This window comes from Notolepis coatsorum (assembly GCF_963971535.1).
Source record: "Notolepis coatsorum genome assembly, chromosome: 3".
Lineage (NCBI taxonomy): Eukaryota > Metazoa > Chordata > Actinopteri > Aulopiformes > Paralepididae > Notolepis > Notolepis coatsorum.
In genome coordinates, this window is record NC_140167.1 from 120,830,050 (window position 1) to 120,851,898 (window position 21,849).

Here is a 21,849-nt window from a genome sequence, read left to right on the forward strand (position 1 = left end):
TTTTGAGGCTAGTATGGATGGTTTAAACACTACACCTGTGAAACCCCATTGAAATGGTGTGGTGCCTAGGGAATCCATCTGTCTGACACGACCAGGTCATGGCAACAGTGAGAGGGATTGGCATTAATGAAAAACATTGAGACTTGGTCCACATGTAACAGATAATATGATCCGTTTACAACATCCAAGGCCAGTTTGGGACAACTTTTCCACAGTTTAACTGTGATGTCAGCATTCTGAGGGGAAAAAACATGTTTCTGTGATAGTTTTTATGAAAAGCAACTTTGAGGTCTGTGCCAGATCAGGACCAGAGGATCTCCTTGGGACGAGTCTGCCTTTTTCCATTAAGTCCACCATCTTGGAAACTAAACTTGTGCTTCACACCTGTAGATTGACATCTGAGCCATACAAGAAGGGTTTAAAAGGAAAGCGCCAACATAACACTACAATACACTGAGTGCCAGGGAGACAGTCACTGCCTTAATTAAGGGGGCGACAGTGGCTCGGGAGGTAGAGCAGTCATCTGGTAATCCGATGACTGCTTATTGATTCATTAGTGGGACTGGGAAATCTTAATAAAATCTATGGAAGCATAGCCAGAGAGTGTAGGTGGGTCCAGAGAAAATCAGATGGGCCTAGCCCAGTCACAAATAGGTCTTCCAGCTGCAAAGACTGCCGATCAAGCTAAATAAAAAGTACATGAGTGAGTGCAAGACTTATCCAACTCCATCACATTTACATGTATGTACCTAATACAAAAAGAAAAACTAACCGTCTTACTGTCATGCACTCTTCCTAATATATTAACATACACCAACACAACACTGTAGCACTCAAGTCTGAACACTTTGAACATCGTTACTCAGCTGATAAGAGTTGTACCCTTCCTACCGACTTGTCGTACAAAACTTGTAAGTCGCTTTGGATGGTCAGCTAAATGACAATGTAAATGTAATATTCCAGACCCTTGCCAATATCCTAGTTTTAAGGTTACAGGAATTTGGTGTCAACAGGATTGGTGTTCACATGCCTCACTATTCGGGCTAATGACATATTAAAACTAATTATATATATATATATAATCACATCATATTTAAGTTTCTCATATTGATATCAGCTTATCCTGGCTGGGGATATGGGTTTTTTATGTGCCATGCACTCAAGAGAGCATTATCAAATGTCCCAATTAATTGGAATATGCATACAAATTCACTCGTTCTGGCCAGGGAACAGGAGCTACACACAGACAGACCAAAGTAAATTACATTTATTGACACATGGATATTGGCAAATTACATTGATCAATATAAACCACATCATTGCTTATCTTTTTTTCAAAAAGGGACTAATCTGTTCCAGATAATAGTATTTCTGAATAATGCGATGATCCGCTGTATGATTGACTGGTTGGAAAGGAAACACAGGACAACTAGTCATACTCAAAGTACAGGTCACCAGGGGAGAAAACTACATTTTCCCTGTTAGATCCATCAGGTCCTTCTTACCCATCACATGAAATGACTCGTTAGCATTTCTGCCCTTTGTCATTGAAACCAAGGGGTACTAGGGGTTAGCTCAGCACTAGCTACACCCCTTGGTGTTAATGAGTGCTTAGAACTCCGACATGTACAATAAAAAAGAGCTTTACCCCCCCCCCCCCCATAATATGACAACTGTAAGAAAAACAACAGTTTGAATTAACGAGGGGAGGGCTTCTCCCTCTTTGTCCATTAGTCTATTAGTCTATTTTTGTTTTATTTTCCTGAACAAAGTAATTTCTGGAAGATGATGAGCATATCTCTGGCATCAGGGTAATATTTACCAATATGTTTTGGTCTTTCATAAGCACAACATTTGTAGAGGTCCTTCTGCATAACTGCATCCGTTTTTTCTATTTTATTTTATTAATGTATCATTTATTTAGCCAGGAAGGTCCCTTTGAGACACACGATCTCTTCTTCCAGGACGATAATGAGGCAAATGTATAGATCTTGCAATTAAATGGAGTAAACAACAAAATCCATGACCATCACTCGACTAAGAATTTCTGTTGTCGAAGGCGGCCCTGGTAGCCACTAGAACAGGGTTTGTAAAGTAGCCTATTCCAGTATTAGGCTGGTGGATGGTGGTAAGTTCAAGCTTTGTAGATCCCCATGTGTGCCTTCATTCTTAGCTGCTCTGCTGCTCCTTGTGTACGATAATGCCTTTGGAAATCAAGTCTGGAATTTCCACTGCCAGCCATGGACCCAGCTACAAGAAATAACATATGAATACATATTACTACAAAGTATCCCAAACCCTGTTATTAAGTAGCACAAAATTATTTATAGAAAAAAGGGAAGGTTGAGTGATTTGGGATATTACTGATTTTGGATCATGTTGAATTTTATGTGGAAGTCGATGGAGAAACCAGACAGGGAAAGGTCATTGAAATTGTTATGTTCTGGCGGTCAGGTGGCGTAGAGGAGATTGCGCTTGTCACCAATGCAAGAGGCTGCGGTCTCGACTCCCGGAGTCAGCATTGCCTTGGCTTGGGCTGATCGCTATACTAACTCGTTTGGCTGAGTTAGGGGGAGGGCAAGTCATGGGTGGGAATCTGGCGTTGTGGACAGCGACGCCTACAGGTCAGGTCTGGGCGCTTGCTCAGCGGAGGCAGGACTTGAGGAAGGCAGCGTGACCTCCCACGCGTTACACTTCACCAATGAGAGCCCTCGCTGCCAGGTGAGAAGAGAGCCGCTGGCTGTCGCTGCACGTTTTCGGAGGAAGCGTGCGGATACTTCAGGGTTCCCTTGTACCGACCAGTAGGAGAACATGCGCACAACAACCAGGAGGGGGGGGGGGGGAATTGGCACAACGATTAAATTGGGACGGGGAGAAAACAGAAAAATCGGAGAAAGAGAGATACAAAAAAAAGGAAAAAAGAAAAGAAATTGTTATGTTCTCTGAAACCTCAGGGACTGTAGTTGAAGTTAACACTCAGAAGACAACTACGTATCCCATACTGTGTTTGGGTGTTCTGATGGAGAGTCCACTGTATACACTTTAAATACTGTGTTTGGGTGTTCTGGTGGAGAGTCCACTGTATACACTTTAAATACTGTGTTTGGGTGTTCTGGTGGAGAGTCCACTGTACACACTTTAAATACTGTGTTTGGGTGTTCTGGTGGAGAGTCCACTGTACACACTTTAAATACTGTGTTTGGGTGTTCTGGTGGAGAGTCCACTGTATACACTTTAAATACTGTGTTTGGGTGTTCTGGTGGAGAGTCCACTGTATACACTTTAAATACTGTGTTTGGGTGTTCTGGTGGAGAGTCCACTGTATACACTTTAAATACTGTGTTTGGGTGTTCTGGTGGAGAGTCCACTGTACACACTTTAAATACTGTGTTTGGGTGTTCTGGTGGAGAGTCCACTGTACACACTTTAAATACTGTGTTTGGGTGTTCTGGTGGAGAGTCCACTGTATACACTTTAAATACTGTGTTTGGGTGTTCTGGTGGAGAGTCCACTGTATACACTTTAAATACTGTGTTTGGGTGTTCTGGTGGAGAGTCCACTGTATACACTTTAAATACTGTGTTTGGGTGTTCTGGTGGAGAGTCCACTGTACACACTTTAAATACTGTGTTTGGGTGTTCTGGTGGAGAGTCCACTGTATACACTTTAAATACTGTGTTTGGGTGTTCTGGTGGAGAGTCCACTGTACACACTTTAAATACTGTGTTTGGGTGTTCTGGTGGAGAGTCCACTGTATACACTTTAAATACTGTGTTTGGGTGTTCTGGTGGAGAGTCCACTGTACACACTTTAAATACTGTGTTTGGGTGTTCTGGTGGAGAGTCCACTGTACACACTTTAAATACTGTGTTTGGGTGTTCTGGTGGAGAGTCCACTGTACACACTTTAAATACTGTGTTTGGGTGTTCTGATGGAGAGTCCACTGTACACACTTTAAATACTGTGTTTGGGTGTTCTGGTGGAGAGTCCACTGTACACACTTTAAATACTGTGTTTGGGTGTTCTGATGGAGAGTCCACTGTATACACTTTAAATCCCATTAGAATGTATTGAGGGCGTTGGTCTCTGCTTTGTTAGCAGGAAAGACAGCAAATGTATATCACACAAATGATCACTTAAGGTTTCCCAAAGACTCGTATGAACTTTAAAAAGTTAAATCTTAATCAGAATACATTGCTGTACCATGGAGTACCAGGAATTCTACAGGGCACTGAACATACTTCAATCAAATAAACCTAAAAAAGGACATTTCCGTGAGTGCTGGCAATTCCTTTGACTGTACATACTTTGTAACTGAGGGGTACAATTCCCTGACTGTATTAATCAAGTATGGTATCATTAAACCACTACCGTCTTATGTACATTATACTGGCCATACCGTACACAAGTATATGATGAGAACACTTCCCCACAATGAATCGGTTCTACACAAAGTGGTAATTAAGTATTTATTGCAGCAAAAGGTACATAATATACTTCTCTATTTTACTTTGGATGCGCTTATAAGGCAAAGGAATGTGCGTAGGCAAATCAATAATGAATGTCCATTCTCTGGTTACGCAGGAGGTAATTATACAACCTGAATCTTAGGGAATTATATCTATGGTACACTAGTAATATATAGCGGGAGATACTGGAAGGGTCCCCCCGGTTGTAAGCCAGCAGGGGTAGAGGATCTGTCGGTAGTAGAGAGTCTGGTCAACGATGACTAAGGAGACTCCAAGTACAGGAGACGGTGCAATAGTCTCTTGATCCACAGACGAATACAGCTGTTCTCCGTAGACTGTAGCTCCACAGTGAAGAAAGCTAGCCGGCCTCAGGCTCTCTGAGGCGCAGACTCGACGTGGCTCCTCACAGGGTAAATCCCACACGTGTAGGCGTCGGCGATTCTTTGCTCCATAAATCACAGGACCAAAACAAATATAATCCAGCCGCAAAGGGCTATGTAGTCGTCGGGTAGATTAATCCAGTGTACATGTCCACACGGTTCTCGTCTAGGTCTCTCGGGTAAAAGCGCCATGAAAGCAGCCCAGCCTGGATAAGCACTCTAGCTGGTACGAGGAAGCGTTGGTGATGCTGGTCACTGTAGAACTTTAGCCGCACGATACACTATACACTATACACAAATAGACTATTACTGACTTAATAGAAATATGTCGCACTCGACGGTATAGCGCCAAACTCTGACAATTCAGTTATTAATTCGCACACGGTCTCAATGCTCTATTTGGGGCCAAACAGGCCATACTTCACCGCACGGAGTATCGTGGGTGAGGCTTCAACTTATTGGGTAACTCCAACTCGAACTCGAACTACTTCTGTATTCACCTGCGCCATATTTATATGCACGGCGAACAATCTAGTGCCGACCTCATTTCTGTCTCGTAGTCCTGGGCAGAACCGGGCATGTACAGACATGTCTTGACGGTAGCTTTGAACTCGACTCTGGGGGTAAGACCCTGGCGCTGGTGGCACGCCATCCAATAAGAGAACGAAATATTATGGTCTGTAGTAGGTTAAAGGGATATTCCGTGTATATGTACAAAGAATACACAAGGGATATCAAACGATATACAAATATTATGCAATATATATCAATCAATAAATACATATATTCGATTTAATCTGACCCTTTGTAACAGCTGCCTCCTAATTAGTCCCACCTAATTAGCTAAGCAGAGACAGATTAACCGCACTGTCCACTACTCAATGTCCGTTGTGAGGGTAGGCAGTTCACAAAGTCAGTGGGTCATGGTCGTCATTAAGCGAGTCGGGGAGCCTTGGCGACTCTATCAGCCTCGCCACGGGTCGGTTGTAGGTCCGCCCTTGGACGAGCACTTCTGCCACTCTGACCTTTCCGTCGGAACCAGTGGTCACTTTGCTTACGCGGCCGGCCGGCCACGCAGCTCGGGGTAGTGACTGGTCTATGGTCATGACGACTGGACGGGATGAAGGGGGGCTTAGGAGGAAGCGGGCCTGAGACTGCTTTGATCTGTGCTTGGCTGTGCCTCCTCCTCCTCCGTCTGTTTCTCTTGTTTGCTATGTACCCCGTCTGAGGAGGGGCCGGTCCCGGCCGCCCCATCAAGGAGTCGCTTGGGGTGCTAGGTTCGAGGTCAGCTACGTCTGAAGCGCAGCTGAGGGGGGTGGAGTTCCGAACTCCCTCTGGTGCCCACGGTTCTCTCACGGGCCTCTCGCTTAATGTCAATAGCCTCTGCTGTACGAGGGAGTGGCCGGTGTCGCTCGCCTTTGTGTGTAGGTAGCGTGTAGACGTGGGTTGACTGTCAAGTCCGTAGAGGGGGCCCTGGAGCGTCCATCCCAGTCGGGTCTGAACCGCGACTGGGCATCCTTTGGGTCCGATGTGGGCCGCCTCAATTGGGAGAATGAGGTCCGCGTGGTCGGAGCCGATGAGCAGGGTCGGTGTGGCGCCGTCGATAAGCGGTATAGGTAGTTGACGTAGGTGCACATACTTAGCCATCAGCTGTGGGATGGGGTAGGTGTACTGAGACAGGCCTATGTCGTGGCTGGTGAAGACGTTGGTTATACTATACTGCTTCTCGGGCTGGTCCACCGCTGCTATCTTGAAGGAGACCTTTTCACCTTTTATGGTCTTCTGGTCCCTTCTGATGGTGCGTATGGTCATGGTATCTTTGACACCCCGCAGGCCCAACTGGGCTGCTGCGGAAGCGAGGAGGAGAGTTTTTTCAGACCCATCGTCCAGGACGGCGTAAGTGTCCAGGACCTTGTCCTCGTAGCTCAGGAGCACTCTGACCACTTTGAGCAGCACTCGGGGGGTCCCGCTCTGCTTGGGGTCTATGTGGAGCACTCCTGTCTCGGGGGGGTTGTCACCTGTCTGTGGTGACACAGAATCTATATGGTGCGAGTCGCACCGTGACTCCCAGTGTCTGCTGTAGCAGTCGGGACACCAGGGAGCGGTCTGGTGGAACTTTGGTGCTGGTGCCACCGCCTCGGCATGGTACATTACCGCAACGGGCCCACTCTGTTGTCCTGGCTGACGCCTGTTGATGTCATGCAGGACCTCCAAGTGGGTGCCACCGCACCTGCTGCACTTCTTCTTCAAGCGGCACTCAGCTGCTAGGTGGCTGCGCGCGCAGCGGAAGCAGCGGCGGTGGTCCTTGATCCACTGACTCACCTCGTCCGTGGTCAGCTTCCCGAAAGTGTCGCATTGGTACAGCCGATGTTCTCCCTCACAGTACTGGCACTCAATCTTCCACTGGTCCTCTTTCGTCGAGGGGGTGTTGTGGTTCTTGTGCTGCGGTACTGATTCGGCTTGGTGCATAACGGTCACCAACCGGCGGTTATCTGTTGATCCCCGAGGTCCGAGTCTTGGGCTTGGTCCACTCCATACGAACGTGTCGAGTCGTAGGCTACTGACCTCCCTGGCGAGGAACTCAGATAGGTCTAGGAGGGATGCCTCTGGACCGTTGGGGTCGCGGTAGTCTCTCTGCCGCCGAAAACGCTCTTGTCGGGCGGGAGGGAGCTTCTCTAGTATCCTCTCTACATTAGAGTTAGCGTACAGTTCATAGATCCCCTTTTCCTTTTGGGACCCCAGCATCCCTACCAGGGACTGTACCTTGATAGCGAGGTCATCTAATGCTCTGTTGTCTCTGGCTGGGGGGAGACGGTCAATGTCTCTTATCTCCTGTATCACGTAGTCCCATATGCGTCCATAACATTGGTCGAGGGCTACTAGAGCCGCGGTGTATGGGGTAGTAGAGCTGGAATATGCCAGCGCTATATTGTGCGCTCTGGGCACCTTCAGGTGCTTGAGTAGGATAGCATACTTGTACGGTTCATCTGGTACGTCGGACAGCATAGTCTCTAGGCACATTCGTAGCTCTGTGTACTGTGCTCTGTTCTCGTGTGTGAAGTCCGGGAACGTCGGTGTGCCAAGGTACGATGCCATGGATGACTGGCACATCGGTGAGCGTTGGGGGAGAGGCCTCCTGGGCGAGTCTCCCTGTGCGTGTCGTCTTGGGCTGGTACTTGGTGGGTACCGAAGGTCGGGTACCCAGGTGCTGTTCCTCGGGGCTGGCGGTGCGTCAAACTCACCCGTGAGTTGAGTCGGGGGTTTGTAGCGTAGTGCCTCGGGGCTGACTTCTGGGCTGTACTGGACCTCCTGGTCCAGAGTACGTTGCTGCTGGTCGGGGCTGTACTGGGCCTCCTGGTCCAGAGTACGTTGCTGCTGGTCGGCTTGACATTCCTCCTCTTCCTCCTCCTCTTCCTCTGCTAGGACCTGGAGTCTTCTGTTCAGTCTCTCGGCGTGGTCCGGTTCTTCCCGGTTGCTGGGTCTTGTATGGACCGGCCGGGGAGGGGGCTCGGAGACGTGGACAGGATCCTCCTGTTGGCGGGGTCCCGGGTCGCTTGGTCGGGTAGGGGAATGCGTCCTAGACCCTTGTCGTGACGATCTCCGGGAGCTCCGTGCGGAGAGAGGGGGTGTCGCCATGGTGATCAATTTGTCCATCAGCTGCGCCTGCAGCCGGTCGCGCTCTGTCTCGCGCTGGGCATGGGCGGCGTCGCGCGCTGCTTCGCGCTGGGCATTGGCGGCGTCGCGCTGCGCATTGGCTGCGGCGTGCTGCGCATCGGCGCGGCTTCTCTCAATGTTCTCTTCCGTCTGGAGGCGTCTGGTCTCCAGTTTTATGCGGTCGTCTTCACTCCTTTGTTGCGCCTGGAAGCGCTCTCGCTCGGTTGCAGAATGTTCGCGTTCACGGAGGGCTTGCGCTTGGAGTTGCGCGTGAAGGCGCTCTCGTTCGTCTGCAGCTTGTTCGCGCTCGCTCGTCTGTTGCGCTTGGAGTCGATCGCATTCTGTTGAGGCTGCTAGGCTGGCGAGGAATGCCTGTGCCAGCATCTTGTCCGCCTCGCTGGGGGAAGACGCTGGTTGAGGTGATCCGCTCCTGGCAGTACTCGTTGGAGATCTGTTCTCCTGTGGCGAGTCCTGGAGATCCATCTCCGGGGTGCTCTCCTCTTCTTGTAGCGGGTAGAGTTCCATCCCTGGAGAGCTGTCTTTATCCTGGAGCTCTCCGGGGACTACTTCTTCGGTCTTGGCGGGGGGTAAAGTCATGTCGGGTCCCTCCTGGTCCCTACCGTGAGCTTGGTCAGTTACGTTAGAACTCACTAGGGCCTCTATTGGCGGGGTAGCCTGGTCGATAGGGTCGGACATAATTTTACTATCTACTTTTTCCGCGTTTACCGTCTGTAGAAAGCTAGGTAGTATATTGGCAACGTAATCCTCTAAGTACTGAGGTGTCTGCCGTCTACGCTGCGGGCGATCTACTTTAGGAGAACCGTTTTGTGGAGTGTTCATCATAGGCCATGTCAATATTAATATTATATTAATATTACGCTAATTCTCTCCGGCTCGAAGGACCAATTGTAACTGAGGGGTACAATTCCCTGACTGTATTAATCAAGTATGGTATCATTAAACCACTACCGTCTTATGTACATTATACTGGCCATACCGTACACGAGTATATGATGAGAACACTTCCCCACAATGAATCGGTTCTACACAAAGTGGTAATTAAGTATTTATTGCAGCAAAAGGTACATAATATACTTCTCTATTTTACTTTGGATGCGCTTATAAGGCAAAGGAATGTGCGTAGGCAAATCAATAATGAATGTCCATTCTCTGGTTACGCAGGAGGTAATTATACAACCTGAATCTTAGGGAATTATATCTATGGTACACTAGTAATATATAGCGGGAGATACTGGAAGGGTCCCCCCGGTTGTAAGCCAGCAGGGGTAGAGGATCTGTCGGTAGTAGAGAGTCTGGTCAACGATGACTAAGGAGACTCCAAGTACAGGAGACGGTGCAATAGTCTCTTGATCCACAGACGAATACAGCTGTTCTCCGTAGACTGTAGCTCCACAGTGAAGAAAGCTAGCCGGCCTCAGGCTCTCTGAGGCGCAGACTCGACGTGGCTCCTCACAGGGTAAATCCCACACGTGTAGGCGTCGGCGATTCTCCGCTCCATAAATCACAGGACCAAAACAAATATAATCCAGCCGCAAAGGGCTATGTAGTCGTCGGGTAGATTAATCCAGTGTACATGTCCACACGGTTCTCGTCTAGGTCTCCTCGGGTGAAAGCGCCATGAAAGCAGCCCAGCCTGGATAAGCACTCTAGCTGGTACAAGGAAGCGTTGGTGATGCTGGTCACTGTAGAACTTTAGCCGCACGATACACTATACACAAATAGACTATTACTGACTTAATAGAAATATGTCGCACTCGACGGTATAGCGCCAAACTCTGACAATTCAGTTATTAATTCGCACGCGGTCTCAATGCTCTATTTGGGGCCAAACAGGCCATACTTCACCGCACGGAGTATCGTGGGTGAGGCTTCAACTTATTGGGTAACTCCAACTCGAACTCGAACTACTTCTGTATTCACCTGCGCCATATTTATATGCACGGCGAACAATCTAGTGCCGACCTCATTTCTGTCTCGTAGTCCTGGGCAGAACCGGGCATGTACAGACATGTCTTGACGGTAGCTTTGAACTCGACTCTGGGGGTAAGACCCTGGCACTGGTGGCACGCCATCCAATAAGAGAACGAAATATTATGGTCTGTAGTAGGTTAAAGGGATATTCCGTGTATATGTACAAAGAATACACAAGGGATATCAAACGATATACAAATATTATGCAATATATATCAATCAATAAATACATATATTCGGTTTAATCTGACCCTTTGTAACATACTTACTTACCCCTAAAGCTATCAAGTGAGCAAGCCCAAACTTTGGCACATTCCTGGCCCACAGTGGCTTGAAATGGTCCGTTAGACAAATCTTTCCTCCCCTTTGAAAATAAAGAAACAAGGCACATTTATCATTAAGTCTTTAGTTACACATTTAACATTTGTCACCAAGACTATTGCAAGTCAATTGAGAATAAAAACATTAAAAGGTTATTTTCAACATATCATCCAGACATTTAATTTAGTTGTATAAGCTATTACTACTGTGAATACAATGGGGGTATGGAAGCATGTCACATGTAAGCACCCTATGAACAGCTTCCCAACTTGTTTCACAACATAGTTAACATTAGAGAAAGACTTAAATATGATTTTAAGATATATGGTTTAGGATCCCATAGACCTCCACTGACATTGATAACAAATGCTGGACATTTCTGCTTCAAATGATCAAAAAGCAAAACACTGACAAGTGTTTTTGGATGGACTGAAAATGGCTCTTAGTTTATGATGAGCCAGATAGGCTTCTTAAAATGGGCACTAGTGTGGTAATAGTAGTAGTGGTAACTAGCTACTAGTAAGTAACACAGTAGTAGTTTTCTTACCGGTACATTTTAGCTGTTTTCCCATCCAGTTCTGGAATGGCGACCTCAGGCGCAGTGGTCGGATATGTCACAGGAATCTAACAAATCAAAAATCATGAGAACCATGAGTGATGAGCCTTGATATACATATACATTACATATAGAGAGGACAGAGAGACAGACAAGACACATGCTCTAAATCTCAGTGGTTTGAGGATGTTTCACTTGCTGAGCAGAGGGCAGAGCACCAAAACAACAGAACTTCTACATGAATGCTCTTATTAAAAACGAGTGCTCAGACCAGAACAGTACCCGTCTGCTATATTACCCGTCTGCTAAAAACGTACCAAACCCCCTCTGTCACTCAAATAACCTCACCAGACTCTTTCACCTTGTTCCTGGCTATGCAATATAATCTTTTGGACATAGGCTAGATGTGGGGATATGGTGGACTCACATCAAATTCAATGTCGAACTCATACTTCAGGAGGTCGTGGATGTACCAGCACTTGCCAAACCACCTGTGAAACGAGAAAGAAAGATTGTGGACATTAAGCCAACGGTCAAAATGTTTGTCTAGGCAGGGCTGGGCCAATTTTTTTTAATGACGATATACTTTATCATGTCAGTCCATAACAATAGTTGCTGATATATATATATTGTATATATGTATATTTTACATATGGGTGTAAAAAAAATTATGAATGCATTGATATAAATATATTTTCAGAGCCATTGGACAAGTCGTTGAGTTAGCTAGCTGCACTAATGTGTTTAGTGGAGCAGCCCAGATAGGGTTCAATTAACTCTTTGAATGCCCAAAATGTGATAACGTGTTATCAGCCCGACGCCTGAATGCCCACCACGATTATTAGCGTTTTATTTTTTTTATTAGCGATCTGAATTCATATTTCATCAACCCGTAGGAGCTCAGATGTGAAAAAACCGCCCCCTATCGTCTCCCAGATGGTAATGCACCCTTTTGGAATGGACTCAATGAAAATGGATGAGAAAAGAAAAATCCGGATTCCACATTTTACTTCTCACGCATGTAACCGGAGATGATCCCAGTCATTGTGGACCATCGGAACAGCGTGGAATATGTGTTTACAGTATGTAGCGTTGGATCAATAAAAGCGATCGATTTTTGGAATGGCGATCAGGAATTGGAATAATCTTTTTGGATAACATCTGATCTCAGGTAAGGAATCTATTTTACCAGTCTTAGGATAATCAGACCTGTTTATACGGAGATATAAGCTTTTCCCCTATGTGTGATCTGGCTGTTTGGCTGTGCGAGCGATCAGGAAATATATCAGATCAGATCACCTATATAGCGTGCATATACGTACACATATACTATCGATAATCTAGTGTTTATTTGAAAACGATTCATAAATAGGCCGAAAAATGAGAACGTTTGTGTATTCTAGAATATTCCGTTTATTATGGAATCTTTTTATTTTCCTTGAAAACGAGGGCTTTTCAAGATGCTATAAAATGAGAATGAACCCATAAAAAAACAATCCGCTTCGACAATGTTGACTGGAAAACGAGTCATTGATAAGCGACGGGCAGATTAGACACATAGCCATAATTTAAAATATAGATTAGGCATTTTTAGCGCTAACATTGAAGTGGATGGTGGGCATTCAAGCAGTAATTCGTGTGCCCCCTGCTGGCACTGAAAGAGTTAACATACCTAGTGCCCTCTTTATTGGACTCAAGGCGGAACCAGTCATTATCAGCTGTCTTGTTGTTCTCCACATACTGTTGAAAACAAGTACAAAAAGGCCATTTTCACAGCAGACATTTTGACTTTAAGGGAGAGGTTTCAACACGCTCCAACCAACCCACACAAAAGGGAACTGTAGGCCCATCTGGTGCTCTCAAGAGTAGTGTAGCCTTGAATAGAGAACACACTTCATAGAGACTTGGTCCAAAGTAGAGCACTAGAGCATACAGATTTAAGGCAATACATTTCTATTAAAGACGTAATTTGACTCTAAACATTAGACATTTTGATTTAGATAGACGAGTAAACATAACTCTATAAGTAGCGGGTCCTTTAGGTGTTGATTGATTGAAAACTATTAACAGATTGCAGAATGGGTACAATACAGTACGGCTCAATACACACAATTGTTAAGGGGTTGCAGACCAGAGACTTTCGTCTCGTTTACATCAGGGTCCCCCATTTTCAATTCATCATCATGACATGAATTTGACACCAATATTAAGATTATTAGGTACACACTACAGCTGTGTTTACCCATCTATGTGATATGTCAAAATATCTGTTATGATGTTCAATTTACAGATCAGTGCTGTTTGATTTCAAAAGTGCCTCACAATGATTTAACAGTAAAGTGTACATGTGCTATACTTTATGAATGGATTAATAATTACTTATCTCTCAAACTAAAAAGCTGAAAAAACATTTAAGTCAATGTCATCAGTATACCTATCCAACATTGGTAAATGTATTTTAAAATGAATGTTAACTTGAATACATTTTCCTGTACAGTTCTGTTCACATCTTGTAGGCTTACATTAAAACAACGTAGGCCTAATGCATGCTGAATAGACTATCAACAGTTCAACAAGATAATCAGTTTAGAAACATTTTGTTTTGAAAATGTTATTTCGAGAGTCTGAAAACCAAACATTTAAATAAAACAACCTGGAAACGTTTGATTAATAACATTTCTGTCCATTTAATGTTAGCTGTCCTAAACACACCACGAAGTGTCACGTGCTGTACACGTCAGAGTTTAACTGGCTCCCCGTGTGCAACGTTATTGACAGACCCCTCGTTTGCTTTTGCCCCGGCCGGTAAGAATAGCTAAATAACACCACACCGGCTCGGTTAGGTCTCGGCGCCTCTATGTTCACCTTTATTAATGCCAGGTACTCCTCTCGTAGTCGTTGAACCCACAACTCCTTGTCTCTGGGCCCGGAGTTTGTCTTTAAAAGAGGGATTTCTGACACAGCTTTACGCGTTGCGACATCAGCCATGTTTCCGCTGCGAAAATAAGACTTCCGTTCTGAAGTAGCCCGTATCTTCCAAAATAAAGGTCATGTTTTTAGAATAGTCTCACGATGACAGACCTGGTAGTAGGTTTTTTTCCTGAACATTATCACATTTATGGGGTATAAGTATAATATGATGGGATTTGTCTCTTTGAAGCCGTAAAATTGCAGGTTCAGTCCAACATGTGACTGGGACTCTCTAAAACATGGTATCTCATTCTCATCCCATCACTCTGGTAACACACCCCTAACCAATGTACCATAACCCAAATTTGACCTCATTGGACCTCACGCTCCACCTTTTAACTGCCCATTGGACACAGTGCATAACGCTGTACATGAGACGTTTTTTGTGAATCCCCAATGTGACCATCTGGGTTGAAGTGTTCTTGAGTACCAACCACTCCCCAATGTTTGCTCACTCTGTAGATTATGATTTGCCAAAGCCAGTGCCCATTGCATGGTTGTTGAAGAAACACACTCCCCTATGTCAATTTAGTTTTTCTTTTCAGTTGTGACAATGACCAATCAACAACGCATTCTCGCATAGCCATATCTTTCTCCACACTATAGTGAGAGACTTGCGGTCTGGTTATGTCAGACTAGCAAATGACAAATGTAAAAACAGGATAAAATATGGAATATATAATTCATATGGAATATGTATAACATTTTCAATGTACATTATTTTATATGATTATTAATTTGATATGATTTTGACATGTTTAACATATTTTCAAACAAGTGTACATTTCTGGGCTTTTATTTTGAAGAAAACTCGTTTGACTGGAAGTCTATTTTCTCTCGCTTGACACGGAACGGTTTTGTCTGAGTTTCTGTTTCCCATCGGAACAACAACAAGGGATCATATTTACAGGGTGAAACGTGGTTTATAAGCAATCCAGGTAAGTTCGTATTTTGCTATTTTGGTCAGAATTACAATTGTATATTGACGTTACTGCAACTATCGTGCAAGCCAGTGTGGGAAATTAACTCCAACCAACAGCCAAATGCTAGTAAATCTTGACTGGTGTCTGGTATGACGTCGTTGTAACACTTTTATTAGAGGGCTGCATCGCGTAATTAATATTTAGTTGGAAGGTCACCACTGTCCATTCCGTTCTAAGTTTCTTTGAACAAGGCAATGAACCCCTGCCATAAATGCCTAATCTTGCCCTCTTACCTCTTTGTTGAAATGCTACTATGTTTGTCTCTGAGTAATATTCCATAAATAAATAACTTACATTTCTAATTTGGTGTGTATTGGTTGCAATTTAAAAATGGAATGCTCTAAAGTTCATAAAATTGTAAATTATCCAGATGTCAACTCCCCAAACGGTTCTCCTGGTTGGAGAGGGAAATTTCTCGTTTTCGTCCACTTTGTGTCAGTCTTCGTGTTCAGAGAGTGCCAACATCACAGCGACTTGCCTCCAAAGCCAGGAGGAGGCCATACAACACGAAGGTGCAGCCAACAACATCAAGATTATCAGAGATTCAGGTATACTGTGTGGAGGATATTACTGTTACTACTATTATAGAATAACCATGATTGTATTTATATTTTATATTGTATCTATAGTGTATATATAGACAGTGGCGTAACTCTCTCTCCAGGTGTGCGGGGGACAGATTTGTGGGCGTGGCGAGGGACGTCGCTGGGGGGGGGGGGGTTACCTAGATTTTTTTTAAATACCAGGGGTGCAATACCGCATTTTTTGTATCTTTTTTGTATCACAAACAGTACTGTATTTGCAAATCTGGTATGTCATAAATGTATAGATGTAGCAGTACTGTCTATCTCAGACCTGGGCATTGTACGGCCCGCGGGCCGGATCCGGCCCGCGGGATGATTCTGACCGGCCCGCGAAAGATTACATGATAATAAAAAAAATAAAAAATAAATTCTTTTTTAATATTTTTTTTTTCTTTTCTTTTTTTACTTTTTTTTTTTTTATGTCAACGTTCACACGCACAGTATACGCTTAGGAGACATGCTCAGAAGATGTTGGTTCTCTTTGGATCCACCTACATATGTGAACAGACATTCTCAGTCATGACGTTTACCAAGTCCAGGTACAGACCCTCTCTCACTGATGAACATCTGGCAGCTGTGCTTCGCATCTCCACCTCAGACATGCAACCTGACTTTGATGGACTTGTTAAAGCTCAACAGAGACTGGATTTCTCACACTGAATGAAAAAAAAAGAACTGAAGAACACTAAAACGTGGAAATATAACAAGTGAAATGGGACACTTGATATTTTTTTTTCTTTTTTTTGCACAGTTCTGAAAACATTAAATGTTTAATATAGGCATGTAAAGTAAAAAAGGCTACAAAACTGGGACACTTTTCTTTACACAGTTCAGTGACATGTCTTGTTTATTTTTGCTATAAGATGATGTGATGTCTTTAGAAAGCTAAGAAAATCCTTGTTTCAATAGTATATGAAACTCAAAATGCCCTTTGTTATTAATGTTTCACATTTTGTTTATCATTTTGGAAATAAATTCTATTTGAATAAATGATATTTTTGAAAGCTAACCTCACCTTTTAATTGCCAAATAATAACATACACTCTTACCAGGGGTCAAAACAATGCCATTTACTGCTTTTTATATAGAAATAAAATGTATATTATGCATAATTGAGTTTGGAATTTTGGCCCGGCCCCCCAACATATTTTCAGTTGCTCATTCGGCCCCCCGGGAAAAATAATTGCCCACCCCTGGTCTATCTGTATGTCATGTATGTCCTGATTAATTGAAAATGGGGGACCCTGATACAGTACAGCTCAATACATACAATTGTTAAGGGGATGCAGACCAGAGAAAGACTTTCGTCTTGTTTACATCAGGGTCCCCCATTTTCAATTCATGACTGAGCTGTACTATACTGTACCCATTCTGCAATATGTTAATAAAGTGTTCAATCAATCAATCACTTGGCCCCAGAACCTGGATAAACACTTAGATTCCCAAAAGTAGTGATAGACTGTAGCCTGTAGGTACCCAGGTCTGTTTGACATTTCGAACATATTTAAAGGAGATATTGAACGGCCCATTTTGTTAGTTCTTTTTTCAATACGTTGCTGCAAACTATTATTTAAAAAAAATATTGAACCACACAGACAGCAATCAGAATACTGGCATTTCCATAACGCTTTGCCACCGCGCATTCAGTCCACACTGCAACTTTCATCTCTACAGTATATTTTAAAAAACATGAGGAACAACTTTGCTTGAATTGTCTTTATTATGAAAACTAAAACAGGACGTTTGCATATTCTCAATGTTGCTGTCGACGTCGTCGCGGTCGCGTCAATGTGGGGACTTGCTTCTTCAAACCGGGTGGACAAAGTTTACAGACAAACGTTAGATTGTTTCCGTCTGAGTCAGTACTGACTTTAACGTTAAACTATTTTAAATCCCCAAGCACCGACGTCAAGAGGTAGAGTTCTCTGAGCGAGTGCTGCTCAGCTTCTGCTTGCAGACGCAGATTCAGCTGTTGTTGTGATGAGTCTGATGACGTAGCAGGGGTTGACAGGCGCGTTGCCAGATCGGTTGGTTTTCCACATAATTTTAAAGCCTGTTTACGGTGTATTTTAACTGGGTTTTCGGCTGAAATACATATGAAATCTGGCACATCTTTGAACGCCGTTATAACAGTGCTGAGAATGAACGCACTTTTGAACTCCGGTACACAGCGCTGAGAATGAACGCGTTCTCAATTACGCTCATTTAGCGGATAATCAGTACGTTCAGTTCACGTTCGCCCAAAATACGAACGCGTTCATGAACGATCGTTCATTGAACGCGTTCAGGTACATCACTGTTCACTGCCCAGATAAGTACTCGCTATTTGCATATCAATAGCGCCGGTCGTATTTAACACACCTGACGACCGGCGCTATTGATATGCAAATAGCGAGTGCAATCCCAGTTGACTTCAGGAACGCACCACTGCACACACACACACGCACACTGCTGGTGTCGTCACTGCTGCTGGTTTAGCTCTAGGCAAGGGCAAGAATGCGACCCCCATCTACTCCTCTTTGCATAATAATAGGACAGGTAGTCAGAAGGGGGGGGGGACATAACTGCATTCTGAAAAAATGCGGGGGACACATTCCAATGTCCCCCGCGGGAGATACGCCCCTGTATATAGATACTGGACTGTATAGGACTGTGAAGCTCTGTACCCCCCCCCCCCCCCATGCTGCTTTGACAAGATTTCAAACACATTTCCCCAAGGGGATTACTAAAGGATAATCTTATCTTATCTTACTACTGCTAATATAGGCCTACTACTACTACTGCTGGGGCTACTATTACTACTACAACTACTACTACCACCGCTGCTGCTGCTATTACTACTACTACATCTACAATTACTATTACTGCTATTGCAGCTTCTACTACTAGAAAACTATTATCTACTATTAATAGAGTACTAATACCTGCTACTGCCACTACTTTTACTGCTACTGTTGTTGATGCCGCCGCTACTACTACTATTATTGCTACTGCTGCTAATATAATGTATGCCATTATTAATTATAATAATACATACCTACCATTTTCTACTTTGTGTGTGTTGTATATTTATAAGGTGGCTTGGTGTTCTTCGAGGTGGATTGTACAAGGCTTGAAGAATGCCCGTGTCTGCAAGGCTTAGATTTTGACCGTGTCATCTTCAACTTTCCTCACTGCGGACGCAAGAGTGGCGTCAAGAAGAACCGTGAACTTCTGAAGAACTTCTTTCTCAGGTACAAAGTCTCAGCTTATCTCAATGCAGACACAAGAGTGAGTCTCACCTTATCTCAATGCAGACACAAGAGTAAGTCTCAGTTTATCTCAATGCAGACACAATAGTAAGTCTCAGTTTATCTCAATGCAGACACAATAGTACATCTCAGCGTATCTCCATGCAAACACAAGAGTAAGTCTCAGTTTATCTCAATGCAGACACAATAGTAAGTCTCAGTTTATCTCAATGCAGACACAATAGTACATCTCAGCGTATCTCCATGCAAACACAAGAGTAAGTCTCAGTTTATCTCAATGCAGAGTTGCAGACACAATAGTATGTCTCAGCTTATCTTAATGCAGACACAAGAGGTCAAGAAGAATTGGGAATGTTCTCAAAACATACCGGTACTACTCAGCTACAAACTCTGACTGCTACACCAGCAGAGAGGTTTCCACTCTAGTAGGCTCTAGTATAATTATTTCCCCAAACTTAATAAAAGGTAAGAGAAAATATGACAAATATCTGCTCCAGTGTTCAGGGTTCCCACGGTACCTGGAAAACGTGGAATTTATTTTTTCATTTTCCAGATATGGAAAAGTCATGGAAATTGAGCAAAAGTGAACACTTACATGGAAATTGAAACAGTTGTCCCGGATGATCCCATGTTGTAGAGCATGCTCTTGGCATCATATCTGGTATATTGGATGTTGGAATTGATGCAGGCAACCTGGTGATATGGACTTTAAAAGTATAGTTTCGGATTGGTGGACTTCTGGAATAATAACCGAGAACCGTTACTTGCGATCTCAATAGAACGGTCAAATACATGCATTTCCCAGCCAACACAGGAGCCTTGACATCTACAGTGAAACTTCTTATGCAAGTAGCTGTGTTTTAACTGTGTGGTAAACCTGGGTGTATCAACGTTAGTTAGTAAGCAGTGCAATCTTGCTAGCTAGCAGCTTACACTAGAATTGTTGAGGTAATTTTTTCCTTGCTTTTAAATACTAGAACTATGTTTGATCCCCATATGTACTATTTCACTCATTGACTTTTCCTAAAACCGTGTTATTCACCACATTTAAGGGAGTTTGTTTTGAATTTGGATTCATTAACACTTTCTCTGCCAAGGACGCCTAAACTCGTCATTCCCCGCCATGCTAATTCTGCCAATGACGCCGTAACACGTCATTGAGATCAATATTTCAAAAATCTGTGATCGCAATCGTATTTCTCCCCCGGAGACTTGAGATCTACTGTTGATCCCATCTCAACTCTCCAACGGTTCAAGAGCGCCATCTGGTGGCCGATCGGTGGATCGCCCAAACCGGAAACCGGAAACGGAAGCTGGTGCTCATCCAAATTCGGTCCGATCACTCGCTAATAGTCCCGGGACTCGAGCTAGACACAATGGATAGCAATCCGTTACCAATAACTCGATAAACAACATGATTTGGACGTATATACTATTAACACTTTGACTGCCAGGGGGCGTCTTTAGACGTCTTTGCTGGCCATGCTAAAGTTGCAGGGGGACGCTGTACGTCGTCTTTATATCAATATTTCAAAAATCTGCGATCGGATTCATAATGTCCCTCCGCTGGCCTGAGATTCACCAGCAGGACCCACTGAGCTCTCTGGCGGTTCAGGAGCGCCATCTGGTGGCCGATCGGCGCAAGCGCTTAACAGGAAGCGCACTAGAGGTTTTGCTAGACGTCCGTATTGCTTCCGGCCACTCGGTACATGTCCCGTGACTAGCTCGTCACTCTACATAGCGATCGATTGCCAATAACTCGATAAACAACATGATTTGGACGTATATACCATTATACAAGCTGGAGATGGACCGGGTAATAATATATCCCATAATGATAAAATTTCTACTCGACGATGATCGCCCAACGGCGCGCGGAGACTGGGGTGAGTTTCAGCGTGTAACGTTACCGTCTTCGATAATAACTGATATTATCAACATTTGACCCACATTAGATGATTGGTATAACGCTGCCCACGGAATTATAAACGCCCCCTCGCCCATCCGGTCAACATCAGATGACGTGTAGTAACTTCTAGAAGTACGTCTAGTTGGAATTTTTTATATCGCGCTGATTGCCATCAAACTGTATTTCATCATCAATATAATGCATTTGGGGCTATATATCACGTTCTGGAGAAAGCTGCAGAAAGAGATGAAAACATACTTATACATTAGACCATACTTTACTATGAATATGTGAATGAAAAAGTTTAACGTTGCTACACAATGAACAATACATATAGGACTTTGAATGGGCCCTAATAATGGCAATGTAGCAATAGAATTTAAAAAGTTATAGCCCTGCAAAGAAGGGGACTTTCTCCATAGACAAATAGCGCTGGCAATCTATGGTATATCATTAATTTAACCTTAGGCAACCAAAGTGTTAAACAACCTGGAGATGGATAGCATATTTCAACATCCCATAATAGGAATATTTTTGCTCATCGCCCAACGCTACGAGGACGCTACGGTGAGTTTCAGCGTTTTTTTTAACGTGTTCGATATAAACTGCTCTAATGATCATATCACCCACACTAGATGAATCATCTAACGTTGGCCACGGAATTATAAACGACCCCCCCCTCCCCCCCCCCCCCCGGTCAACATCAGATGATAAGTAGTAACTTCTAGAAGCACGTCCATTTGAAATTTTTTATCTCGCGCAGATCGCTATCAAACTGTA

The 21,849-nt window shown here is 44.1% G+C and overlaps 2 protein-coding genes across 2 annotated transcripts in view; one reads left to right on the forward strand and one right to left on the reverse strand.

The window, feature by feature from the left end:
• Window positions 1-1,252: 1,252 nt before the first annotated feature.
• On the reverse strand, window positions 1,253-14,362 carry ufc1 (ubiquitin-fold modifier conjugating enzyme 1). Its single transcript, XM_084309973.1, has 6 exons — window positions 14,238-14,362; window positions 13,045-13,112; window positions 11,800-11,863; window positions 11,364-11,440; window positions 10,769-10,859; window positions 1,253-2,250 (listed from the first exon to the last, which is right to left on the reverse strand). The coding sequence occupies exons 1-6, from the start codon at window positions 14,358-14,360 to the stop codon at window positions 2,170-2,172; spliced, it is 504 nt and encodes a 167-aa protein (XP_084166099.1). The 5' UTR covers window positions 14,361-14,362; the 3' UTR covers window positions 1,253-2,169.
• An 858-nt stretch (window positions 14,363-15,220) lies between these two features.
• fdxacb1 (ferredoxin-fold anticodon binding domain containing 1) overlaps window positions 15,221-21,849 on the forward strand; it is a 32,081-nt gene continuing 25,452 nt past the window's right edge. The window contains exons 1-3 of the mRNA XM_084309968.1: window positions 15,221-15,280; window positions 15,696-15,873; window positions 18,986-19,142. Of these exons, the coding sequence (XP_084166094.1) occupies window positions 15,696-15,873; window positions 18,986-19,142 (335 nt within the window). The 5' untranslated portion in view covers window positions 15,221-15,280. The remainder of the gene's footprint in view (window positions 15,281-15,695; window positions 15,874-18,985; window positions 19,143-21,849) is intronic.

Bases quoted from the DNA above. Each gene is read 5' to 3' on its own strand.
- ufc1 (XM_084309973.1), bottom strand. From the start codon at position 14,360: ATGGCTGATGTCGCAACGCGTAAAGCTGTGTCAGAAATCCCTCTTTTA. The intron at 11,441-11,799 runs GTGAGTCCACCA...TTGATTTGTTAG, and splicing joins AGTTCGACATTGAATTTGAT to ATTCCTGTGACATATCCGAC. The intron at 2,251-10,768 runs GTAAGTAAGTAT...TATTTCTTGTAG, and splicing joins CTCACTTGATAGCTTTAGGG to CTGGGTCCATGGCTGGCAGT.